At 51.0% G+C, this 26,478-nt stretch overlaps 1 protein-coding gene across 3 annotated transcripts; it reads left to right on the top strand.

The window, feature by feature from the left end:
- The first annotated feature begins 6,193 nt into the window (after window positions 1-6,193).
- CNNM1 (cyclin and CBS domain divalent metal cation transport mediator 1) lies at window positions 6,194-26,140 on the top strand. 3 transcript variants are annotated; one of them, XR_003538797.2, is made up of 13 exons: window positions 6,194-7,844; window positions 17,759-17,902; window positions 18,454-18,594; window positions 18,873-19,042; window positions 19,238-19,337; window positions 19,497-19,562; window positions 22,437-22,499; window positions 23,444-23,601; window positions 23,813-23,990; window positions 24,324-24,437; window positions 24,523-24,635; window positions 24,917-25,044; window positions 25,385-26,140. XR_003538797.2 is itself a non-coding variant. In XM_039379196.1 (13 exons), the coding sequence occupies exons 1-12, from the start codon at window positions 6,341-6,343 to the stop codon at window positions 24,994-24,996; spliced, it is 2,817 nt and encodes a 938-aa protein (XP_039235130.1). In that variant the 5' UTR covers window positions 6,194-6,340; the 3' UTR covers window positions 24,997-25,044; window positions 25,385-26,140. The 3 variants fall into 3 exon arrangements, 2 of the variants coding, with proteins under 2 accessions (XP_039235130.1, XP_027566713.1); XM_039379196.1 differs by having other exon boundaries at window positions 19,515-19,562; window positions 24,519-24,635; XM_027710912.2 differs by having other exon boundaries at window positions 24,519-24,635.
- The last annotated feature ends 338 nt before the right edge of the window (window positions 26,141-26,478 follow it).

The following is a 26,478-nucleotide window of genomic DNA, read 5'->3' as shown; positions in this document are numbered from 1 at the left end:
TAGCTAGGGAGCTCAGCCACAGCAGGAGGAAAGGAAGCCTACTGAGAGAGCTTCCTCCCTCCATACGTGCAAAAGGCAAGGCATCGATCAAACCCAACTGCCTGGTCAGGAAAAGCACAGTTGGCAATGTTGTCTTTGCATTTTTGCCAGCATGAAAGGAACACAAACTGGCATTTCCAAATCTAGCCATAGGAAAACAGAACACGTTCCTTTGAGAGTCAATCCTGTACTCACTAGCAGCATAATTAAGAAACCCGTAAAAACTGAAAAAGGACAAGGACAGAAAGAAGGCAATGGCCCCATAAAGATTGTGAGTGTGGACTCTCCCTAGCTGGAACACCACAGGATGACATTTGAGAAACTGGGAGGATGAAACAGAGTTTTAGGCAGCTACTGATCAATGAATTTATTTTTTTTTTTTTTTTTTTTTTTTACTTTTTGTAACTTAATTTCCAGTTCTGAGAGAAGTTAGATACCATGTACTGTGCTAGACTAAACAGCATTTGCTGTTTTCCTTAATCTGCCTTATTGTTTTCCTTTATCTGCCTAATTTGATGCATGGTCTCAAAAATACTCTGACAAGCCCAGGGTACCCTGGTCCTGCAGATTTGTCTGTGGAGAGAACTTGTGAGCTCCCAAAATGTTCATCTCCCAACAGGATTTTTAAGGTACTTGAAAAACTGAGATGCACTATTTCCATAAAGCTTTGGAAACAGCTCTGGGGGTGGTCAAACCAGGTGCCATCTCAGCAGACAGAAGTCCCCTTTGCCCAGTGCCTTTTCAGTAAGCACTAAAAAAACCCAAAAAAACACCTCAGTGTACAACACCACCCTTGGACAGAGAATGCTCTTTGGCTCCTAAACTTCTCTGTACTCACTAATGGCCAGGTTTGAATTCACTTTTGTCTTTCATATCTTGAGAAGCAGCAAATGTGGCAGCAATTTGTCACAGTCAAAGAGATACCAAGGGAAAACACAACAGTAAGACCAGGGCTCTGCAGTGCTCTGAAGACCACAAAAGCCTCAGAAATATTTTCCTCAAACTGAGCCCAGCCCTGCGGAGCAGAGAAATGTGTAGAATTATCCCCATTTCACATCATCATGTGAAAAAGAAAGAGCAATGAACAGAAGAATGAATGCAAGCAAGCATTTATCCCACCATCTGGGAGGAGATGCTAGACGTGAAGGAAGAGGTAATAGAGGGGGGATGGTAAAAATTGACCGAGACCTTCTATTTTTCTGGGGGGATGCTTCACATTCCAGCAGCAAAAATGAAGGAACCAGACATGAGAAATAGATCAGAGAGGGGAAATAGGAAGATGGATGAAGTGCAAGACTGGAGGAGCAAACCAGTCAATTCTGAAAAAGAGGAAGGAACTGTGTGCAGAAATCAACGAGGAGATGGAGCTCAGGGGAAGAAATAGCAGCCAAAGTTATCTCAAATCAGAGATGCTGCTGGGGTGAGAGAGACAGAAAAGAATTGGAATATTTCAGTCAATAAGAAAACTGTAGACCTCTGTCCTCTGTATGTATTTGAATATGGCACCTCTGTCACCAACTCTATTCAGACAAGTGAACATGGCCCTGCTACAAAGACAGGAGAAATCAGCTATGCCAAAGCTGCAAACTGTTGACTTGCATTAGAGAAATCAGAAGCAACACATGAAACTCAGAGCTAGAGAGCAAGAGGAGGAACGACTGAAAACCATGGGTCATACCTGAAAACCAGACAAGTAGATGAAGTAGAAACAAAGTGAAATGCCAGCGGTGTAAACACAGTGAATGCCCAGAAGGAACCCAGGAGATGAAGAGGGTCAGAAGTGAGAACTACTGAATGAGGGGAAAAGCCCAGCAGTACATCACTGAGCTGTACTCATGGAGGGAGGAGGAGACAGGCTGTTGCTGGATAGACTTTAAAACAATACTCTGATTCCATTGCCCAGCAGAAGCTCTAAAATAAATCCAGAAAAAGCATTCCCTCTTTCTGCATAAATTCCACAACCCTTACAACAACACAGCCTCACCTCAGCGCTGCTTAAGGGCTGACATGTCTGCAGAAGTGAGGGGGGAGGCACAGAGTCCTTAGCCCAGGCACAGTAGCCTATTGCCCAGAAGAAAACTGCATGGAAAGTTCATATATTCATAGCACAGACATGTTTGTCCTTTCTACCACAGGCAACTGGGTGTTGTCTTCTCCTTCGACAGTTTCCCTTCTGTTAGTCCTTTAGTAACAGCAACATGGAGAAAGCTAAAAATAAAGCTATATAAGCAATGTAATAGGCATGCAATTGCATGTCTATTTTCTTTGAAAAAATGATGCTCTATTTCCTGTTCAATGGAAACTACAGTTTGATGTTACAACTATTAGCTTTTGACCAAATGCAGAAATTTGACTGAAACAATGACATTTCCCCCTGTATTTACTATTACCATATGTCACTGATTATATATTTAAGTTGCAAAAATGAATTAAATTTCATGGCTTCCTCAAGCTAGACTCTCTTGGAATGGACTGTCTTTTGTTACTAACCAAAACGCTTGGAAAACAGTTTCAATCAAAACAGCAGACTTTTGGTATCATTTCAGGAGAAAATTGGTTATCACAAACCAAGTGCTTAACACATCATCATCCAGAAGGCTGGGTAAAGCTTTCCAAAGCTGCAGCAACCACGGCCAGGATAGAGAAAAGGGGTTAACTGAACACCACAGACTCAGAGATGGAAAAAAAAAAAAGAGAAAGAGAGAAAAAAGAAAGACACTGTTTGAAGCTCCCTTGCCTGGGGTCTTATTCCTTCTGCCTCAGAAGTTATCATATATCCCACATCACAGTGCTTATTTCGCTTACTTAGGGAAAGTATCTTCTCTAAGCTGGATACAGAGCATTAGTGACAATCACATTGCACATATGTTCCAGGAGAAGCCAGCCTTGTCCTAGCTAGATTTCTTCCTGTTTTCTAAGGGAAAAAAAAGAAAAATTTTTTTTTTTTGTTGTTACTCCTTCTGTTTCCCATCATGATTTGGATTGCTAACATTTCTATCCCCATTAGCAGTCTCCAGTGGCTCCTGGCTCTTTTCTAAAGGACCAGCAGAGAGCAGAGCCCCTGGGCTCCCATCAACCAGGAAGGAAGCAAATTGCAACCCACAGCCTCTTGGATTCTGACTTCAGACCTTAAAGTCAAGGTGATGTAAGGAGACTTTAGTAAATTCCTCACGTCCATGCTTCCTTCTTTCCCCAGGTCCTGTCTGGACCTGCACAGCCAGAGCTGGAAGAGGACAGCAGTGACTAGAGAAGCCACCTCTGGAGGGGTTGTGGATGTTGCAGGCTGTGACACACAAGCTGCAGAGGGAGCTCAGTGGTGGCAGATATACGTACAGCAGAACCTGAGCAGTGCTGGTGACTGAGAATAAGGTTGTCATTCCTAATTGAAGACTTAAGGAAGAACAGGTAAAAGAAGTAGGGTTCAACATAAGAAAAGAAGGACAGCTATGCTGTGCTTGCTGAAGGACTCACCAGGCAGGATACAGACAGGACAGGCCTCAGTGAGAACCTTGCAATTCATGTCATGCTTTGCCAAAGACTCAATCAATTGAGCATGTGCTAAAGCTTAGTTTGTTTTGTCTTATTTGGAGCTTTGGAAGATATTTCCTATCTAGACTCATTGAACATGCTCCAACCACACACCTGCAACTTCTGGAGTGCATCCTCTAAGCGAGAGGCTGGCTAGCACGTCATCACTTATGCAGGGCAAATCCTACTGAAAGCACATCAGACCACAGCTTTCGCACCAGTTTACTTTTACATGTAGCACATGTAAGCTAACATCTGGCAAGAACACAACTATGTCCTGATCGAGATGGAGCTCATAGCAACAGATGGTGTTTGATACTGCAGGACCAGAGTGGTTCTACCCCTAACTGAGCATTATTTCTCTTTTGCATTTTTACACTCTCTGGCCACATCTTTTTCAGAGTGGATCTATTGTCACTACGGCTTTGCAGTCTCCTCAAGACCGTATACCATGCTCAACATTGCAGGTCACTGCCTAGCCCCAACATCCAGGTGATTGAGGCACGTCAGCACATGAAGCAGGGTGCTGATGCAAACATTATATTGTACATCAGTATAACATGAGGTTAGCAATATCCTGAACCAGAGAGTGCCTCCTCCAGTGCAGGAGGAAACTTTCTCTCCAGGCATACAGTAGCTCTGCCCGCAGGCACACAAGCCGCACCAGTAGTTAGCAATCTAGCAAGCAACATCTGCTGCCTATTTTGAGGTAAAGGATGAAAAAGCCGGCACAGAGTAGCCTTCCGTGCCACCTCTTCAAGACAGAGTTTCCTCCTAAAGGGAAAAGCATTCAGAAGAGAAAAACCAGCAATGAAATGAATGTTACTGTGATTCTGGTAGATACAAGATGCGACCAACCACCTCTGCAGCTTTACAGTTACTGTCCGAGTTTATTTTTTTTTTTTGCCAGAGCTTTATTTTGTCAGTAGAAGTGCAGAGAGAGATTGCCACCTTGTGGTCCCTCCTCCTGCAGTGCCATGTTTTTTTCCCACTTGTACTAGCCCAGATCAGTGGTTTCCGAAGTGCTGTCCGAGGACTTCTAGGGACAAGGGTACTATGGACAAGAATACTTTCCAAGTACTTAATTAACTAAAAAAAGCAAGCCTGTAATTTACAGTCTTAAGGTCCTATACTGAGTAACTTATCACCAGAAAACCTTTCAGGAATCTAACCCACAAGTTAATAAATATTATAAAATTAATATGTATGGCACGGGTACACAGTTTCCAAAGAGTAATACAATTCTGCTATGGCAGTGATGCACAAAAAGAGACCATCTTTACAATATTCTCAGCACCAAGAAATCTGCTAGAAATTCAGGCCTGATGACAGCCTGCCATTGCTAAAATTTGTGATGATCTTAGAACAATAGTTCCCACAGGGTCCTAATAAGGAAGGACCAGCTATGTCCTCATCCCCACCACCTTGCAGATAGGAAGGCGGGAGTGGACTGTGCTGGTCCCTAGTCACTCCGGGTACTGCTTAGGGCAGCTTGTGAGATCTGTTCCTCAGGCAGTATAAGTTGGCATAAGGTCTGCAAAAGTAGGTTACCAGTTGGCTCCTCCATAAATCATGCCCAGGTAGAGCACTGGGCAGTACTAGTGGAAGAAAGGGGGAGTTACAAAGTGGAAGATCAGTCAGAGCTTGTGAAGCAGCACAGAGCTCCGGTGAACACCCAGTGAATTTATCCCAGAGAGGATAACACGGCAAGGAGCACAGATCTCCCTGATAGCTTTTCATGCCTGTCTGCCTGCTGACATATTGACACAGAAAGTGACCTATTTTCATGGGTGTAATAATGAGTGAATAATTAGAATTTTTTGAGCGCTTTCTTTTCCTCCATGACGCTTTCTGACTAGCTTCCTGCTTGGCCACTACTGAGCCTGTTACAGTTGTAAGTAACTGACTCTTTTCCAATTCCCCAGCCTCATTTCAAGGTTGTCGTGGATGTTGGTCCAGGGAAGACACAAAAGTTTCAACAGCTCCTAAGTGCATTCTTTAGCATATATTTCTGAAGCTGGCAACATTCCCCCTCAGGTCTAGACATGACAATAAATGTAGTTACAGTGTGGTATATTTGTTTCCTTTCAAACCCGAAAATCTAAAGACTATCTGCCCCCCTTAAAGGAAACAAACAAACAAACCAACAAACAAAGAAACACTCCCACGGGAAGAAAGTATATGAATTTGAGCTGAAAAGCTGACGAGTTGGGCCTTGGCAGATAACAGAGGGAAGCTGACTGCAAATCCCAGCTCTAGACACTGCTGAGAGAAGTCCTTCAGCAACCCCCGACCGCACAGTGCAAAGAGGGAAGCCCTCGAGCCGCAAACCGTAGCCGGGGTACCCGGTATGACACCGGGAATCAGCGTGGCCGCGGGTGGCCAGGGCAGGGCTCAATGCTCGGGACTGCAGCCCACTCTAGCTCCCAGAGGTGGGGGCTGCCCCGTATCCCCGGGAGTGGGCTCTGGGGAAGGCCCGCCAGCGTCGCACCAGATACAGAGTTAGAGCGCGGTGCCGCCCAGGATGCTCCTGCACGGCCCGTGCGGGGCCGGTGGGCGGACGAACCGCTCGGTGCTCCGCGCGGTGTCCCGGTAGGCAGCCCCCCTTCCACCGGCCCCTCCCGCCGGGGCTCCGCAGGCCGGCTCCCGGTCGCACGTGGCGCGGCGGCTGCCCGCCCCCCGGCCCACGTGTGCCGCCGCCGCGCCGTGCAGAGCCGGCTCCCCGCTGCAGTCCCGGGGCGGCGGGCGGGCGCTGCGCTGCCGGCACAGCGGTATGGCGGCGGGCCCGGGGCGCGGCGGCGGCGGCGGCTGGGGCCGGAGCCGGGGCGCCGTCCTGCTGCTCTTCTTCTCGCTGTCGCCGCGGCCGCCGGCCGGGGCCGCCTGGCTGCTGGGGCTGCGGCCCGAGGACACGACGCCGGGCCGGGTGTCCCTGGAGGGCGGCGCGGTGCAGGCGGCGGAGGGCAGCCGCTTCCTGCTGCGCCTCTACTTCCAGCCGCCGCCCGAGGGCAACGGCAGCCGCGGGCCGGCGGGAGAGCGGGAGCCGCGGCTGGTGTTCATCGAAGAGGCGGCGGCGGGGAGCACGGCGGCGCGGGGCCCGGCGGAGCGGTGCCGGGAGCGCAGCGCCTGGGCCTCGGACGTGGAGGTGGTGGGGCCGCTGCGCTCGGGGGGTGCGGCGGGATCGGCGCTGGCCGAGGTGCGGGTGCGGGAGCCGCGCAAGGGCGAAGCGGCGGCGGCGCCGGGCGGGCGGGTTTTCTCTCTGTGCGCCTGGGACGGGCGGGCCTGGGCGCACCACGGTGCGGCGGGAGGCTTCTTGCTGCGTGTGCAGCCGGCTACCCCGGCGCTGGGCACCTGGCTGCTGCCGCTGCCCGAGGCGGGCTGGCTGCGAGCGCTGGGCGCCGTGCTGCTGCTGGGGCTGTCGGCGCTGTTCAGCGGGCTGCGCCTCTCGCTGCTCTCCCTGGACCCGCTGGAGCTCCGCGTCCTGCGCAACAGCGGCTCGGCCGCCGAGCGGGAGCAGGCGCGGCGGGTGCAGGCGGTGCGCGGCGGCGGCGGCACCTACCTGCTGTGCACTCTGCTGCTGGGGCAGGCGGGGGCCAACGCGGCGCTGGCCGGCTGGCTCTGTGCCTCGCTGCCCGGCGGCGGGCCGGCGGTGGCGGCCGGCGGGCCCCGGGGAGCACCCTGGCTACCGGTGGTGCTGTGCGCCGCCGCCGTGTTCCTGGGCGGCGAGGTGCTGCCCTACTCGGTCTGCTCGCGGCACGGGCTGGCCATCGCCTCCCGCACCCTCTGCCTCACCCGGCTGCTGATGCTGGCCGCCTTCCCCCTCTGCTACCCGCTCAGCCGGTTGCTGGACTGGGCACTGCGACAGGAGCTCAGCGTCTTCTCTACGCGGGAGCGGCTGCTGGAAACGCTGCGCGCCGCTGGCCCCCACGGAGACCTGGTGCGGGAGGAGTTGGCCATGGTGCAGGGCGCGCTGGAGCTGCGCACCAAGGTGGTGGAGGATGTGCTGACGCCGCTGGCGGACTGCTTCATGCTCCGGGCCGATGCCGTGCTGGACTTCGCCACCGTCTCTGAGATCCTCCGTTCTGGCTACACCCGCATCCCGGTCTATGAGGGTGACCGGCGCGACAACATTGTCGACCTGCTCTTTGTCAAGGACCTGGCCTTTGTCGACCCCGATGACTGCACTCCCCTGCAGACTGTCACCCGCTTCTACCGCCGCCCGCTCCACTGCGTCTTCAACGACACGCGCCTCGACACGCTGCTTGAGGAGTTCAAGAAGGGTGAGGCCGCCGGGCCACCACCTCCCGGGCTCCCCCTGCACCCCTCTGCACCCCCAATGATTTCCAGGTCAGCAGCCCCCATGGGCATCCCTGCGTGGCCTCCTGGCAGGATGCTGCAGGTACCAGGGATGCTGGGGGGAGTTGGGCCCTGCATGCACTGGTGTGGCGATGACCCTGCTGTCACCTGGTGGAAGATCCTCAGGTGGATTGAGGGCCTGCAATGCTGGTTGTACCTGTGATGTTATGCAGCCTTCGGCCTCACACATTGCTGGCTCAGCAGGTGAGCCTGTCCCGCAAGGCTCATGTCTCTGCAGGAGCCTGGCACGATGGGCATGGTGCCTGCCTTGCACCCTTGCCCAGGCAAAGCAGCATTCGCTGCGCTGTTCTGTGCGGAGGAGTTTATGACAGGAAATCGCATCTCATTACTTTGCTTTCACATTTTCAGCTTAGCAGTGAGAAACAGGTTTAAAAAGTGTTTCTGTGTAAGTGGTTTAAAGGCAGAAGAAAAGCCTAAGCCCTTAGAAGGAGATGTACTTTTTTTTTTTTTTGCAGCTGTGACAGCATTCATAATGTAGCAGCTGCCAGCAGCCCCAGAGATGCTGAGAGCTGTATTTCATTAACCATACCTTGAGAATACGCACAGCATGTGTTTTGCCCTCCCACTGGGAATTGTGTGTTGCCGCGTTACTCGGTACGTCATACTGTGGTGAGTGAGTCTTTAAGAAATGGCTGCAGCAATGACATGCTGCATTATGTAATGCAGGAGGGCAGCATTTGGCTCCTGGGATGCCTGGGGCTGCTCTGCCGCAGGCAGAGCTGGTCATGTGAGAAAGGCCACCCTGGTCCACTCCAGATACAGAGAAAGCCTCTCTGTGAGTCATCTCCGTGCTCTTTTTTAGAGCTGGAAGGAGGAGAGGATAGGATTTTTCTCACTGGAAAAGTGATCATCAGATACATGCAGGTCAGCATCTTCTCCGGAGATGCTCAGCTGTGTCCCCACGACTGCTCAGGATCAGAGGCAGAGGAGTTTTGTGTGGCATGCACCACCTGCCCTTTCTGCCTCTCAGCAGGACTGGAAACTTCCAATGGTGCAAATCAGCAAATTCCTGGGCTTACTATACAACTGTTAGCAAAACCATTGGGATTGCTGTCTGAGTTCAGCCTTGGTGAGCTGCAGCAATCCGTGCCTGCCCCTGTTCCCCTATGCCATTTATCTCTCCTCTTCCTAATTCCTTATGCGCTTCACAGTTCTTTCTTAACTGTGTCTTCCTGCATGACACTACAACTGTACTGAAGTTCAACTGAGGTCTCTGCTACCTCTCTCTTGTCTAGAGATATGAGATGACTTTGGCACCCTCTCCCTTGGTCAGCCTCTCCTGCAATTTGTCTGACTTACTTTGATATACTTGCCCCTCCAAATTTGTTCTGGTACCTTATGGATCAACAGACCTATAGAAATAGACTTATGGTTGCTTAACTCCCTGCCTTTTGCTTGCTGTCCTCTCTGCCCTCCTTAAACAGAGGTGTTCCGTGTGTGCCGCTCCCTGAGCTCACGGGTACACTAACAAGCCTTGCTATCTGCCCTACACTTTTTCATGCTAGTCTTCATCTCAGATGAAGATGATCCATCCTTTAAGTTTGCTCCATTAAACTCTTGGCATATCACTTCAGATTATTCTTCCTTTACATCTCCCTGCCATCGTGGCCTTCTGGGGTGTTTTGCTACAGCCCCTATTTAAAGCTCTCCCTGAAACTTTTTTCTGTTCCCACCTCGCTTCTACCTGTGTTTTCTAAATTACACGTCTGAAAAGCCTTGCTTTTGGTCTTAGTATATAACTCATCATGGTGTTTAGCAACCTCAGCTCTTCCCCCAGATGTTATTCTCCAAGTGTTGATGTTCTCCTCTAATTCATCTTTCCCCTATTTGTAGACATTTGTTCACCCCCAGCACTCTGAGTCTGTAGATAGTCACCTGCCAAGAGCCCAGCACTTAACCCTCCTAAACTCTCTTTTCCCAGTTCCAAATACAGGTTCTCGTTCTGGCTCCTGTACTGTGACAGATGTTTGCTCCCAGCTGTCTTCAGCCTCATCCACTGCTGTGTCAGCCCTGTTCACTTGACCACTTAATTTCTGAAATAAAGATTTCCCATTTGTAATTAAGAATCTTCATCACTGTCTCCTTTTCTGTGTCCGTTTGAATTATGGTGAAGTATTTTGTTTGATCCAATCAGGATTGCTTTCCATGGCCAGGTCTTCTGTGACATCTCCACTAATTAGAAAGTAGGCTGATTGCTTGTTGGCTCAGCAAGTGCTTAATGAAGGCATTCATCACTTTGCACATCCAAGGTGCCTGCAGGACAGCAAGTGCTCCCACTGATAAGGCCCAGTCTCCTTCTAGGAAATTAAAGTCTCTGGTAAGGATGGGTATTCATAACCATCTCCAGGTCCTTATGTCCCTGAGAAGCCTCTAGAGAAACCTTGCCAGCTTTTCTTTCTGTCTCCTGTGATTAACTCAAACAGGTTTTGTAGCCTTTATTTATTTTTATTATTACAGTTTTTATAGAAAATACCCATAACATTTTATATCTTTCTTTCCTGGATAGCAGTGTGTACTTCTGATCTGTTTCACGAATGATTAATGTTCTGCCACATCCACTATACCAGTAATGTCAATTTTTGCATAACGTATAAGTAACACAATTTCACTGCCAGAGCTCCTTGCCACAGTACACAAATCTTTGTTCTTTCTTACTGAAAATGTCAAGGGATTATTAAATACAGCACTCTGGGACTCTTGCTCACACCTCTGGCAGCACTTTCATTTTCTGTCTCTCCTCCTACTCACCAGTATCACACTTTTATTCTTGTTTACCTCATGCATTTCTTTTCTCTCACTGTTCTGTCCTAACTAGGAAGATGATTGGCTTTTTTTACTCTCTGGTCTTTTATAGCAGGGTTTGAAGGGAAGTTTTCCTTCATTTGTTTCTAGGTATGCTCACACTAACCTCATTCAAGCTCAGTTCCATTAAGATGCATTGATGTTTGCTTTGATTTTAATCCATAGACGAGTCGCGAATTTCCTCTCCCCCAGCAGGACTTTGTGTAGAAGGGATTACCTTCCATGGACATGTAGCATCAGCTTTCCAAAACATTTAGATTGGTATGAAATAGTAGCATACTCTTCAGTAGCACCAAGGGAGTTAATGGCCATGTGTGGTTATGGTGCCCAAGAGCAACTGTGAGCTCCTGGTTGAAAAAACCTGGCCCCTGCCCCATCACAGCAGAACTGGTCAAACTCTTCTCATCTGCCTCTTCTCAACCTTGCTGCTGCTGCCATTGTTTGATGTCTCTTTTGGCACTAATTCCTGCAGAAAGATGGTTAAATTGGGGGTCCTGATGGGAACTGGGAAAAACCCAGAGAAGGCTGCAAACGGCAGCAGAGGGGAGGTTTGGCCTGCTAGGGAATAGTTTGGACTTCAATCCACAGCCCAAAAGAGGAGGGCAGCTGCAAAAACTGTATTGAGAAACAACATCACAGCAGTGTGAGACAGGTTCAGTTGAAGAAAGGACATACTTGTGCTAGAAGATGGTTTTGACTTTTATCTTCTTATCAAAAGTCAGCAGAAATAACAAGGTCTGGACACCCAATTCCCTATCTTTTCAGGCAAGCTAGACAGGGTCTTATAGAAGACATACATAGTTGTGCAGCATTTACATAGAAGTGCTAAGTGAAGGACCCTACACAAAATGTGTCCCCCCTTTGCTAAAATTAAGAAAATACAAGCCAGTGTAGTAATTTTGCCACCTGCAGCCAAGTGAGAGAAGATGAAAATACTGAACGAGTGAAAAAACTGGGAGACAATTTCTTGGCAATTTGTATTGATACATCTCAGAGTACCTGGCTTTATTCTAGGCTCCCTGGAGAAAATACCTATAACACCAGAGAAATAACTGCACCGTATTTAGCAAGCTAAAGCAATGTAGAGGGGCAGATGAGCTTCCTGTAGGATAAACTTCACCTTGGGAATGTGGAACTAGAATGAAAGGTTTATGCATTCATTCAGTGTGAAATGCTGTGGGTGGTGCAGTCTGTTTCTCCTCCATCCCTAGAAGATAACCAAGCAATGCGTGTTGCAGCTTCAGTCCTGTGATATAACTCCTCATGGGGACCTCTTCTGTGAGGTCCACCTCCTTGTTCTGTAGTGCCTTTGGGAAGTCGTAGTCTTACCGCTTCTTCAGGTTGTTTATGGGTTTTGTTGACTGATTTCCTGGAGAATTCTATATACAGCAGTGTCACCTTTCAGCAAGTAACTTTCCTTTGTCAGAGGAACAGTAGAAGTTTGCTCTTATGTTCATTTTCCTGCAGCAGGCCAGAGGCTGAGCTGCAACTGAAATTAGCCTTCTGTGGCTTGGTGTCTTTTAAGAGTTACTAAAAATAAATTCCCAAAAAACCCCAAACTTCCAGGCTTAGCACAGAGAACAGCCTGTCCTGTGGGGAGGACAGCTCTGCCCTGGAGTTTGTCTTTGCATTTCAAAATGCTCCACAGCCTCTATTAGACTTCTGCAAGTTGAATGTAGCTGAAGAAGGTGCTTACACTTGCCAGGAACTGGGGTCAGTACCATTTCATCTGCTTTTTGTACTGCCCTTCTGAGCCTGCAGGCTTTGCAAGCAGTGTTGTTTCAAATTTAACTTGGCCTTCGAGAGATTTAGTTATAGTGTTATAGCCACTATTCTAGGCACCTTGATGGGCTGAAGCAATGACCTCCTTAGGCAGTTGTATGGGTTAAGGAGCCAGTTTTTACCCAGGAAATATCCCCTACACATCCAGGTGATTGCCAGGCTGAGAGTGGGTGAGCTGCTGATAGACAAAAAATGATTACAGTGTCTCATGGTGCAACTCTGCCTGAAACATTACTGTGCATTACCCCCCAAGCTGTGCTAAGTCTTACTGTGTAAACCCTGGGCTTCTCTACCCTGCTCCAATAAGCCCAGGAACAGGCCTGCTCTGAGGAGGCGTTCCGCAAATCAAGAAGGGAGCCTTATCCTTAGGGAAGAGGGCACCCCACCACTCATCTCCCTCTTGGGAGCTGTCAAAGGCACCTTCATACCGAGCTGTGGAAAAGAATAAAACGGCCAGTTACAGACACAAATGCAAACAGTTTTGCATTGGGCCTTCAAAAGTTTTTTAGCCTGAGAAAGCCTTGGCATCCTTTTAGGCTTCCTTAGGCTCCAAGTAACATGCAAGGGGATCTGCCATTTGTGGGCAGGCAGAATCATACCCAGGAGGTCAGAACCCTGTTGCACAACAGATGGAAGAGGAGGCTCCATGTCCCCTCAAATCTCCCCCTTACCCTCCTGTCTGCTTTGTCAATGGTGATTGATCAGCTAATCCAAATATTCCATCTTTTTCACAGTTTGCATTAGGATTAGGAAAAGCACCAAAGCAGAATATGAGAAAGGCTACAGAGAGATGTAAGCAGGTGAAATTCTTGTCTCTGAAGAAGGTCTGGGTTAGATTAGGATTTACGGTTTTCCCTTCGCATAGCTCTGATTCCCGTAGAGCTGGGAGACCCTGCAGCCCTCTTGGTTATTTCCCCCCTGTTTATGCGTAGATGTGCAACTCCTCAGGCTTGTGGTTTCACCCTTGGTGCAGAGTCATGATAACACACGAGCACAGTCACATACACATTTCCAGTTCAAGAAATTCAAGTCAGAGTCCCCACTTATTTCAGGTGCAGGTCTGCAAGGGGGCGCAGAGATGCTGACAGCCCCTGGCCCAGACAAGAGCTCTGAAGAACAGCACACAGAAAATAGATTTCAGTTACATCATGGTTGTTTCACAAATCGACCTTATTTAAAAATTACTCTGGTTTTTTTGCCTTCCATTTTGTAGCTGTAAATGGTTCACGGCTTGTGCCTGTACCTTTGATCTCCTAATAACAGCTTCAGATCTTACCATAAAATTTATGAAAATGAATTTCATGCTCAGAATGTTCATCCCATGCAACAAGAGACAAGGCTAAAACATCTTTAACATTCCTCTGGCAGAGTACCTACATAAAAAAATGATAAAGAAGTAGTCTGGGCTATATTTTCAGCCAACAACACTTTCTTTCCCAGAAGTAAAGGCATTTCCATGTGTTCAGACCACCTTCTCCCATTGGGGAGGATGCTTTGAGGTGGATCTATGAACCTAAGGTCATTTAGGTGCCTACAAAAAACAAGGCTCCTAAAAATGGGCATAAAAGCTGTAGATATCTGTTCAGATGCTTGCTCCATCTGGAAGCTCTCAGCTGTTTATATTAGCTCTGTAATTTAGCATTTTGAGGCATTAACTTTCCACTGAAGCTGTTGTTTGAAAAGAGCAGATTTCATGTAGCTCATAAAGAATTTAGTGCAGTTGTATCCCATGCTGAGCAGACACTTAATCACCTATAGACTTCCTGTGCAAGAGTAGTCCTGCAGAGGCTGGCGGAGCTATTCGCACAAGAGAAGTTAATTGCCCATTTGTTCTAGCATTTGCCAAACCAATGCTTTGATTCTCAAGTGTTTCACTGTGCTTTCCTGCATCAGCGATAGCCCTGTAAAGTTCACATGTGACAGCTTGCTAGTGGGGAGGCAGCTCACCCTTATAATTCATCTCATTTGAGCTATTAGGCAGTTGTTACAATAGCATGGTTTTTGGGGTCAGTTTTATAGATCTTAAATCTGGTTTAGATCAAGTTTGGGGGTTTGTTTAAATTATTTATCTCCCTCTTGTGCTCCCACTGAGGCTGACCTGCAAGGTAATGGCTGCAGAGGAGAATGTGACCCCTCTAGTGTCTCCAGGTCTGTCACTCTGCCACCTTCCCTCAGACATTGCTTTCACTTCATAAAACTGTGAAGATTCTGCCCCTGTACAAGTGTAGCAGCTCCCAGGGCTGGGCAGAGGGATACAGCTGAGCTTGGCAGCATTGTCCAGGAGGAAGCAAGCCATGACCATACAGCCAGGGCATCTGCAACCCCTCCACCCAAATTTATCAGGTCAAAATGTATAGAATCTGTTAAAAAATGAATGGGAGGAGATGCAGAACCCAGCTGGGTCAGAGTGGAGGTGAGGGGCACGACTTTGCAAACAATCTCACGTCCGTCAGGTGAGAAACTGGGGCAAGTCAGCCCTTTCCCAGAGGTGATCAGCTGGGAGCAGCACTCATTTGCAAGGACTGGGACTGGGATCCAGGGCTTTTTGTGACACAGATACCAGCTGGCCGGACATGGGCTGGGATTAGCTCACTTGGCGTGGGAAGTAGCAACCACATGAACTGCAACAATTTTCCACTGCTGGGTACCTGCTCCATCTCTAATGTTGGTGTTAGCCTGGAAACTTAAACCTGGGGGTTTATAGTATGACTCCAAGTGTTTATTTTCTGTGAAAATAAAGAACTCTTGAGTGCTCTAACAGCCCTTCTGGCTCTACCCCCAGCACAGTGAAACCGTGGGTCTCCTTCCAGGCTAACAGTTCTGGCTTATTTCTAAATAATCTCGTTTGCTGCTACGTGAACATGGAGCTGGAATCACATTTCTCTGAGGCTGCTCTAGTGTAAATTACAGTGTCGATGTAGGTGTTTGGCCAAAAAAAGAATTGCCTCCATCACTCTCTGACTGCCTTTAAGTAGCACCTAAGCTTTTTGTAAGGGCTTGGTGGTTTTGGGTTGCATGTAAATGTCATTAACAACAAGCTTTCAGCCAAAAGAAATAACTCCTCCTCTCTCCTTGCTCACCCGAGGAGCTGCAGGAGACCAGATGGCCCCAGTGTTTGGGAGTAGAGTTTGGCAAAGGAGACATTTTCAAAAGCTGGACTTTGCTAAGATGAAACGTAGCTGTTGCTGCTGTCTTGCAGCCAACTCCGCTGCTTTTTTCTTTTTAAGTGCTGTGTTACTTTATTACCCACTGAAGAGACAAGATGCACAAACCTATGTATGAGAGGAGTGAATATCCCAGTCCAAAGAACATGCTTAAATTTCAGTGACCCAAGGCTATTGATTTGGGTTTTTAAAGTGCATCTCAGTGCTACTTACCGCAATGTTATGTTCTCGTTTCTAAATCTGTAGGCGTGGGAGGCAGCGAGCTGCTCTCTGAAATCTTGCAATAAAAGCTTGGTATGAGGAGGAGGGAATTTATACTGTGGAAAATGCCCAAGATTTGCTGTGAGAAATGTATAGCGCTGATCTTAGGCTGAGAAATGTCATTTGGTCGTCTCAGATCCAGGGCAGAGTTATTTGAAGGTCACATGGTCCCCAGCAAGACATGTTTGTGGGACTGGCAGGCTGCTCTGGCTGTACTTGTCCCTATATGTCTGTGGGGACGAGCCAGAAGGCACTAGTGGGTGAGGAGGGACGTGTGCAGCAGGGAGAAGCTCACCCTGTTACATCTGTATGTATAAACACTGTGCATATCTCCTCGCCTGGAGCAGCATCCGAGCTTGCTGGGGCAGGTTTATAGGAGCAGCAGAGGGAGCTGCACAGCAGGGGGGACTTGCCCCTGTTGTGGGTGGCCTTTGCTGTTCAAGGAGCTCAGCTCTGAGCCCATGGGGAAAATAAGGTGTTTGCAGCTTTCCAGAGGTCCCTGCAGTGCCCATGGTATAGCTGGATTTGTGCGGGCATTGCAACAGTAGACCCCAGGGACGAAAAGCAAACAGAGGGAAGGGAAGTTGTTGGCTGTGATACTGATAAGGATGCTTTTAACTTAAGTAAAACCAGAGGTTCAGAACTTGTGTGCACTGCTGAGCAGTGTAGGAGCCACAGGGCCAGTAAGAAAAACAGTGCAGTTCGTTGGCAGGTCCAAGAATATATTTGAGCTAGAAACCCAGAAGTTGTTTGTGGCTTGGAAGTTGGGTTCTAGTCAAGATGCTGAGCAGGAGCATAAATCAAAGCAGTCAGTAAAGGAAGGGAGACGCTGAAGAAGTCAAAACAGCTTACAGAGAGCTGGACATGCTAAAACAAATAGAAATGTTTCAAGTATGCCAAAAACAAGAAGCTTGAGAATGTGTCAGCAGATCTGCCAGCTTACAAGGGACAAGTGAGGAAGCTAAAACTGTGATTGAGGAACACTGCAGCTTCCAAGCAGGAGTCACCGTCATTGCAGCTGAAGGTCCTGGTCCCATTCTTCTTGTTTAAGGTAACAGAGAAGAGATGCTGTCAAGGGCAGGGCTTGGAGAAAAAGTTCAGGTGCAAGCTGATGGCTTGAAAAGTGTTCAGTGTCTGCACCCAGATGGTTCACCCAAGAGTTCTGCAGGAGCTGGGCTGAAAGCTGCAAACAAACATACATGTTTCTGCATTAAAACCAGCTGCTGTTCCAAGGAGCCAGAGGCTTTGCCTCTATTCGAAGAAAAGCCTTAGGATCAGTCTAGACAGTGATGGATAGAAAGATGAGGGGGAGATGTTCCTGGCAATTTGATAGGAAAGATAATTAGCAACAGAATGACAAAACACCAGGAGGATGAGAGAAATCAGTAGAGCCCAAGAACACATTCACATTTCTATGTTGGAGAACGTTGTCTCATTGCTCTGTTAAGAGTTATCTCACGCCAATGAAGCTGAGGGTAAGTAAGAAGCAGCTGGTATAATGTACACTTCATTCCTGCACAGGAGGCTGTCAAAGAGTGACTCACAGCCTTGGTAAAGAAAGCAAGTGGCCCTGAAAAAGAGCCTGTGACATCTACATATCAGCCTGGGTAGCAGCAGGCCTGTTAGGCTGGGCTGCGTGTCCAGCCCTTCCCCTTGGGTTAGGGCTGTTGGGGTGATAGTGTCTGCTTCTGAGGTTTGGCTGTGATCTGTGCCTCCCACCAAACCCCGTCCACCTGCCCACCCGCCATGCTGGGGACACTTCTCACCAGGGCTGGATGTCTCACTGCCGCTCTGCTCTCCCCCTGCAGGAAAGTCCCACCTGGCCATCGTGCAGCGGGTGAACAACGAAGGGGAAGGAGACCCATTCTACGAGGTGATGGGCATTGTCACCCTGGAAGATGTCATTGAGGAGATCATCAAGTCCGAGATCCTGGATGAGACGGATCTGTACAGTTAGTGTCCCAGAGCAGCTACTGCGGTTGCAGGAGCCAGGGTGGGAGCCGTCACAGACAGACAGACGTGTGTAGGAAACAGGCCAGAGCAATTTGTGGTCCTTCCCCAGAGCAATCACTGTCATGGTGGGAAATACAAGAATGATGGAGAGATGCTGGCCAGGTGTTAGGGAGTCTTGAATGCTCAAAGTAGAGAAGCATCAGTAGCTGGTGGCTGGACAGGGCCTGACCCAGGGACATGTATGTGAAATGCCCATGGGTGGTTCCCAAGCTCTTTTGCAACTCTGGGTGATGCATCCAAGCCAGGGAAACCCAAGACTTGTTCCTGAGGAAGAAGTGTGTTTCATGACCCTGCTCCCTGCCTGGGGAGCTGCTCCCAAGTCTGTGATGCAGAGCACGTTTTTTGCTGCTCCATCTGCTGTTCCACAGCAGCCCTGCCATAGGGTGCAGCAAGATGTGCCTCTCTATGCATGTGCATGTGACATGGGGCCCTGCAGCTGCAGCTGCTTTGTGGCTGCTGCAGGCGAGTGACCGCTCTGCTCTGCCTGCAGCGGACAATCGGAAGAAGGAGCGGGTTCCCCACCGGGGGCGCAAGCCCCAGGATTTCTCCATCTTCAGGCTCTCAGAGAGTGAGATGAAGGTGAAGATCTCCCCACAGCTCCTCCTGGCTACCCATCGGTTCATGGCAACAGGTACGCTTGCCCTTGTGCCAGCCCTCCAGCTCCCTGCAGCAGCACCAGCCCTGCAAGGCATCCCTAAGCTATTCCTGGATCAGCCCCCCCCGCTGAGCAGTTTTCACCTGCCTGGACCCACAACCTGGTCATCCCACCAACATGGCTCTGCCTTTGGCTGCAATCTGGGCAGTGGGGTGCTAAGGCTGCAGGAGGGGGCCATGCAGCTCAGAGGATGAGGGGTTCCTGGCAGCCCCAGACCTGCTGAGCATAGCATGCATGTGTTGCCTCCCCTCTAGAAGTGGAGCCTTTCAAGTCCCCCTACCTCTCTGAGAAGATCCTGCTGCGGCTCCTAAAACACCCCAATGTAATCCAGGAGCTCAAGTACGACCGAAAGAACAAGAAGGCAGCAGAGCATTACCTCTACCAGCGCAACCGCCCCGTTGACTACTTTGTCCTCATCCTGCAGGTGCCTGGAGCAGTGGCAAGCAGAGGGTGGGAGGGAGTGGCCCCATTTTCTCCTCACCACCTTGTTCTGGGCTGCTTTGGCCAGTAAAGGTGCCCATGGTCTTGTATGGGACAGCAGGAGTCCCTGCAGCCCTGGGTAGGACAGTGGCTAGGAACATAGGGTGCCTGTCTGAGAGGGTTTTTATTCTCCTTTCAGGGGAAAGTGGAGGTGGAGGTTGGCAAGGAAGGACTGCGGTTTGAGAATGGAGCATTCACTTACTATGGTGTCCCTGCCATCATGGCTGTCGTCTCCTCAGGTGAGGCCTCTGCAGTCTCCCTTTGGCCCACCCTTGATTCAGCAGCATCCATGGAGGCTAAGTCAGCTGGTGGCTGGGGGAGGGGGCTGGCCATGGGGTGGGGTGGCCCTGCTGCCAGATATGGGGCAAGCGGGAGCCCTTCCTCTTCTATTCCCACAGCTCCAACTGTTGTTTCAGATAATGATGTGCGAAAAGTGGGAAGCCTGGCTGGATCTTCCTTCCTATGTAAGTATTTCGGGAAAGGCTAGGGCCCTAAAACCTCTCCTCTGAAGCACTGACTGGCTGGCTGGAGGAGGGATGGTTTTTCACCCCATGCAGAGCAGCTTAGACTCTGTGCTGAGGTCATCCCTTAAAGATCTTTGCAGAGAAACAACATGTTAAGGAGCTGATGCAGCAAAGTCCCCACAGAGGGAGTTTGAGGTCCCTTTGAAGTTTCCACCATGTGCTGGATCTCTGCAGGTGGGTCCCAGCACGGCTGGTGCTGCAAGGGGTCCTGCCCAAGGGTGGCAGCATGCTCATGCCAATGGGAGCAGTGAACCCTGTGACCCTGGGAGCAGTAAACCCTGCAACTTCTCACATGGTTCTTCTAAGTCTCAGCGTGACATCTCTGGACCCATTTGCATTCCCAAGGCTCAGGGCATGAGATGAGCGTAGGTCCCACACTGAGGGAATGGGAGCTGCTCGGAAATTGTAGAGGTGTGTCAATTTACCTGTGGGATATTTGCATGTGGTGGTGGTAAATTAGCTGAGATGGTGCCCCAGTGCTGGTAAATTCCCTGCCTGAAGAAGCAGATCCTCTGCTTGCAGATGTTAAGAGGGAGCTCTGATTAGGGGAGACTGTGAGGTACCCCCTTCTTTGCTGATCACCCCTGCAAATATTTAGTCCCTGGTGGCTCAGGAACAGGTTGAGGTGCTGCCCACCCCCAGTCCATCACATCCCTTATCCAAACCCAGATGTTGCAGTCAGATCTGCAGTGCTGATGGTAAGCCGAGATGCTCTTGGTGCCTAATCAAAACAAGAACCCACTAAGTTTAACCTTTAGGGAAGTGTAAAGAGGAATGTGATTGAGAGAACAGGAGAAGTCCCTTGGGGCAAGTGACTTACTCTGGTGGGTACCAGTCTTTGTGCAGCTCTAAGGTTCACCTATTTCCTGCTACTTGGTTTGCTTCCATTCAAAAGGCTGGCTGAATTAACCCCTCAGTGCTCATCCCTGCTTCCCCATGCGCCCACAGTGCACTCAGTTTGGACAGAGGAAATCAGTGAAGTGGCTGATGTTGCTGGGTGGCCCAATGCCCCCATGTCCTGGGTGATGGTCCTCAGGGCCCCACTGGGGCTCACGCAGCCCACAGGCCACAGGCCAGGCAGGGCTGTGTCAGCTGTGTCAGTGCAGCCATGCATATCTGCCGTGCCGCCTGCCGGGACACTGCTGATCCCCATGCTCACATGACACTGTCACAAGTTGTTTTCCACTGTGCAGGCATCCCTGCCTGACATGGGACATATGTGGCATCACACTCCTGGCCAGCAAGGAAGCAGGCTGGGAAGCAGAGGTGACAGGGCATCTCCCTTGTCAGGCTGGCATCCTCCTTCCTCCTGGAAGGAAAGCCCAGCAGAAGTGAGTGTGAGTTGTGTATCACAGCTGAGAATTCTGACATTAACCCTTGAGCATTTAACAGTTATTAATTAACTGTTGTTATGCAACTTTTTTGTCAACAGCTGATCTTTTGCATTGGTGCCCTGTGGTGACAGACACTGTGGGAGGGTTGGGTGGTGAGAGCAGGCAGTGAGTGCTGGTGGTTATCAGCTCGTCCTTTGCCCCCATCTGGACAAGTTTGTTTGGGGCAGTGCTTCATGGTGGTGTCTTTTTTATTTGCAGAAGGTTTTTATTTGGGGGAGGACATGGAACAGGAGATACTGGGGAAGAGAGGGGAGATCAGAAAATGAGACTGCAGGGCAAATTTCCTGGGGCAATTTAAAAACATTAATCACAGAGGCAGAAGATGGTTCCTAGAATATTGCAGCCATGCTACAGGCACAGTGGCTGGAGGTAGGGCAGCCAGAGGGCTTGTATCTCCCAGTGCTTTCGAGGCAGGCACTGGCAGAGAGCAAAGATGAGGCACTGGAGAGTGTTAAGGAGTGCACCACTCAGCCTGTGTGTTGGTCTCTCTGTGCTCCCCAGTGGAACCCAGTACCCTGTGGCATGGCCCAGGGATGCTGTGGAGGGCAGTAATCACAGGGAGGGGGAACAACCTGCCCTTGAAATTGTCACTGCTGCTGTAACCCATGGCAATAAAACATGGAATGCGAGTGTCTATGATTTACCCTCTTTGTGGCAATGGGTCAGATAGCCCTGGATGCAGGATCCTGGCTTCTTAAGTTCCTGCAAGGATCAGCCCCCAGTGGGTAGCTCTTCTCAGCATTGCCCCAAGGCTATTGAGACCCAGGGCCTTGCAGGGAACTGCAGACAGCCTGGCATGAATCCCTTTGCTTTCAAGGGATTCAAGGTGAATCACCCTCTGCCTGCCCCTGCCTGCAGCTGTGGGGCAGGAGCTGTTGCAGAGCACATTCCTTCTCTGCCGTGTGCCTGCACACACAGAAGCATCCCAGATGCCAAGCACAGTGATTTACCTTCCTCTCATTTCCCAGGTGGCATAAGCTGACCACAAACTCCCCTGTCCTGGCAGTGGCTGGCAAAGGGTTAGAGCAGGATGCCAGCACTCAGGCAATTGGAGAAAGATGCTTTCTACCCATGCCAAGGCTCTAAGGAGTTGTGTGGCTGTGCAGACAGGCCTGGCAGGAGCTGGTTCTCACCCCCCTAATCTCACCTCCCCTTACTTCATCACAGAACAGCCTGTTGATTTACAGCATTCAAGTCTGTGTTCCTGCTGTTGTCCCTGTCCCCAGGACCGGTGAGCACCTCCCCAGAGCAGAAATAGTAGGGGGTAAGAGGGGAGGGAAGGGATGCTGGAGAGAGCAGTGGGAGCTCAGCCCAGGACTGCTGGCACATGATTCTTTTTCTCATTCTTCCTCTTGGTCTGTACCCCCCCCCCCACCTCTTCCTGGGTCTCCTCCTTCCTACCCTGTCCCTCTCTCTGCAGTGCCTGTCTCAGTGTCCCGTACCTTCGCCTTCAGCAGAGGGGACTCCCTGGCTGGCTCTCCAGGTAACAGAGCATGGCTTTGGCCAGGGACCTCTGCATGTGGCAGGCTCTTTCCAGCACCCTGTCCTCAGTGCCCCAAGCCCCCTCCACCCTGCATGCCAGGCAGTGCCAAGAGAGGAGCACACAGCACCCCATGCTGGACAGCCCCTCACTGGTTGGAGCATGGGTGGTGACTGGGGACAGCAACCCTCTCCAGTATGATGCAAATCCCAGAAAGAATGGGATGGGGACAAGGGAGAGCCATGGACAGCTTGGCCTTTCTTTGGTGTGCACTTTCTGTAATTTCCTGCACTTAAAAATTGGAGTTTTGACTTGCTGCTTTTGATGATGTTACCTGCAGCCCTGCATGCATGCTGCCCTGCTTCCCTTGCTTTCTGGCAATCTGGGTAATAAAAGGGCATTTTAGAAGCAGAGCAAAGTCAGCACAACATCACCCATGTAAGGAACAAGCTGCCTTTGTTTCCTAATAAATCGTTGACTAGACAAAATCTGTCACACTGTGTGTCAGAGGCCATCAATCAACGTGAGTGACAGGCCAGCTTGCCATGGCAGCTTCTGCTCCCAATCTGTCAGTCCGGGTGAACAGGAGCATGCCCTCAAAGCAGGTTGAACAAACACCCATGGGCTGCCGGCTGCAACCAGGAGAAGTTGTGCCAAATGCAGTGCAGAAGGTCAGCATTACCAAGAGAGCTGTCAGTGACAGGCGGGCAGCAGCCCTAACCTCTGCTGCCAGTGCCAGGTCGGATGCCTGCCCGGTCCCTTCGGTTTGAGAGGCTGGCATGGCACAGTCTCCACCAACAGCGTGCACTGGCCCCTGCCAGCCCTGATGTCCTGGGGAATAGCCACTGGAGGTGACTGGTCCACCTTGGCCCTACACTGGCACTGGGAACCCAAGCAACGCCACGAGTGAGAGTGAGTGTTTGCCTCTCTGCTGTGCCCTCCTGCAGTGAACAGGTCCCCGTCGCGGTGCAGCGGGCTCAACCGCTCCGAGTCCCCCAACCGAGAAGACTATGGGGGCAGCAGCACACAGCTCCACAGCAGCAGCAACAACATCTACACACCCGACTATTCCGTGCACATCCTCTGCGATGTGCAGTTCGTCAAGGTACGGGCTGGGCTGGCAGGGACTGCACCACCCTGGACACACCTGCCTAGACACCCTCTTGCCCCACAGTGCCCCAGGAGCTTGGTGGGTGCCCAGTGGGTGGGGGGGGTCCCACACTCCTATTGTCCAGAGGTTTGGTGTTGCCAAGTCTCCGGGAGGTCCTGGTGGGGCTTGGTGCCCTCTGAGCCGGTGCACGTGTCTGTGTGCCCAGGTGACTCGGCAGCAGTACCACAATGCACTGGTGGCCAGCCGCATGGACAGCTCACCCCAGTCACCTGACATGGAGGCCTTCGACAGGGATTCAACCAAGGCCTCGACCGCACGGGGAACCCCACAGACACCCAAGGAGGATCCCACCACCCTCTTGAACGAGAGAAACAGTGTCATGTGTGAGTCAGCAGCATTCCTTCCCTGGCACAGGCCGATGCTGCATGTCCCCTGGGATTTTGTGCTGGGCTCCTCTGGCATGATGCACACACCACCTCTGAGGTGCAGTTGCACATGAAATGGGGCACATGGGCGTTTGCACACCCACACCTGTGGACGCTGTTTTGTGCCTGTACATGCACACAGGTGCTAATGTGCAGATATAAGTCCTCATTGCCATGCACTCGTGTCCCCCGGGGTCCCTGGTAGCGGAACCTGCTGCTATGGCTGGCATCCTGCCTGCCATGTCCTGCCCCAGGGCACACCACCATCACACCTGCCCTGTGTCCCTGCAGGCAGCCACTCCGAGGGGCTGCACAGTCCCAGCGATTCGGTGTTCCTGCGCATGGAGGGCATCCCCTTCATCCAGGAGGAGCTGGCTGACAATGAGGAGAACAGCAAGCGGCAGAGTGAGTCTGGCTGGGGTACACGAGGGGGGTGGAGATGGCTGTGGTGCCCTGAGGCGCTGCAGCCATGCTGAGCTTTTGCAGACAGTGAGTGCTGCGAGACCGTCCAGGAAGCAGAGTCTGCAGGCAGAGAGGCCAGGACCAGCTCATCCCCGAGCAGCTCTGAGGAGGCGCTAGGCAAGAGGCTGCTGAGATCCCTCAGTGAGTGACTGACCTGGGGAAGGACCACCCAGGGGAGAGCTCTGCCCCAGCACCCCGCTACCCATGTCAACTGCTCCCCAGCCTTGTCCTTGGGACACCCTGCCTGGGGCTGGCATGGAACAGCCCAGTTCCCTGTCAGTGCCCCAGCAGCAAGGCAAAACTGCTCCTAGGGCTAGCTCAGGCAGAGCCAGCCACCTGGCCCTGGCCCAACCCTATGCACCCCCTGTCCTGAGCACCCTTAGCTCCCAGCACCCCAGCTCTAGGCACCCTTGCTGCTGCAGGTGGGCGAAAGCAGCGGACATCATCGGAGGGTGAGAAGACACCAGAGGAAAGCTCCAATCTCGCCCCATTAATGACCTGAGCAGCAGCGTGGCTGGAGCACAGTGCTGGAGGCCCACGCAGACTGGAGGTAGGAACCTGCTTCTTGGTACAACATTCCTTCCCCAGCAAATGGGAGGTCCCTCAATTTAAATAGCATAAAATCAATTTTCAAGCAGCAAAGCCCAATGATGTGGTTTGGAGCCCACATAGGCACACATGTTTTGGGGGGCTGAAGTAGGGTCAAGGGATATAGTAGCAGACTGGGTGTCAGAGACCGAGTGAGACCTTAACTCATGTTTTCACTAGAAATGTGTGTCTGTACCAATACCCCTGAGCCTGGCTAGGAAAGGTGTTGCAAATTTGAGCAGCAGCAGGTCATGGACAGCAAGCTCTAGCCACCTGCACCAGTCTGTGTTTGTGTCTTCCAGGTCTGCAGCATGGGGGTCTCCTGCCATGAGGCTCATGTCCAATAGCAGGAGGTCTGCACTCGCTTGCTGCCTGCCCACCCACTCGTGCCGCCCCTCCCTGCAGGACTTGTGCAGAGCCCCATCCCAAGCGAGAAAGGATGTGCCCCTGGCAGGGCTGAACCACCCAGGCAGCCTGGACCAGTTAGCTGGAGTCCGAGGGCCCTTGCCCAGCTGCTCCCTGGTAGCATCTGGTCTCAAGGAATAGGTGGAAAAAGGAAAGGTGGGGAAGTGTCTGTCACGGTGTCCCTGCAGGAAGAGCAGGGAGGGGCGGCCCAACCCAGAACTGCCCTTAGCATCATTTACCATCCCCATCCCAGCAAGGCCTGGAGCCCCTTGGTGCTGCACAGATGTCGTCTCCACCATGAGGAGGATGTGCTATTTGGGGGGTGCCACCTGCAGCTCAGGGCCCCAGCACATGTTTGTGCCGTACCTGGTGACATGCACGCTTGCAGCACCTTGCTCATGCTGACCATCGACTCAGCCCCGCACTCCCGAGCCCCTGCTAGGCACAGGGCAGGGAGCCCTACTCACTCCCGAGTGCAGACCCCTCCATGGGGAGGGCCTGCTCCATGCTACATTGGACCATCCTCCTCTCCACACATGCCCACCTGTGTGAGGGAGGCTCGCACCAAGCCTTTGGTTTGGTACAGACCAGTCAGTAGTTTTTGTAGAGGCTGAACGCAACAGGGATATTAAAAGTGATTTTTCCCTGAGCAATGCCATCTCTGTGTCAATGGTTGTAGGGAAAGATGTGCTAACCCCTCCTACCAGGCCAGGCTGCCCTCATACCCAGGGCCAGGGGTGGCTGGAGTAACTGGACTCAGCATCACTGAAGGGAGCAAGTAGAGAAACAGGTCAGCAAGTGCTTCCCAATTTCTCTCCATGAACCTGGGCTCTCTGTCACTCCTGCTGCCAGGAAAGCAACTTGGCATGCAGAGTTACACCACAGCAGTGCAGACAGGGACTGGGGAAGAATAGGAGTTAATATCATGCTATTGCAAACACAATAGTGGGATACACAAGCTGGAGTACAGCCTGACAGATAACAGAAATCT

The sequence above is a fragment of the Pipra filicauda genome, unplaced genomic scaffold, assembly GCF_003945595.2.
Source record: "Pipra filicauda isolate LSUMZ 115617 unplaced genomic scaffold, ASM394559v2 scaffold15_size4787011_pilon, whole genome shotgun sequence".
Taxonomy (NCBI): domain Eukaryota; kingdom Metazoa; phylum Chordata; class Aves; order Passeriformes; family Pipridae; genus Pipra; species Pipra filicauda.
Note: the sequence above shows the minus strand (reverse complement) of the source record. Positions and strands in the feature narration are given on the sequence as shown.

Excerpts from the sequence above, each read along its gene's own strand:
- CNNM1 (XM_027710912.2), top strand. The coding sequence starts at position 6,341 with ATGGCGGCGGGCCCGGGGCGCGGCGGCGGCGGCGGCTGGGGCCGGAGC. Across the intron at positions 23,602-23,812 it reads GCGATGTGCAGTTCGTCAAG|GTGACTCGGCAGCAGTACCA; the intron begins GTACGGGCTGGG and ends CTGTGTGCCCAG. Across the intron at positions 24,636-24,916 it reads GAGGCTGCTGAGATCCCTCA|GTGGGCGAAAGCAGCGGACA; the intron begins GTGAGTGACTGA and ends TTGCTGCTGCAG.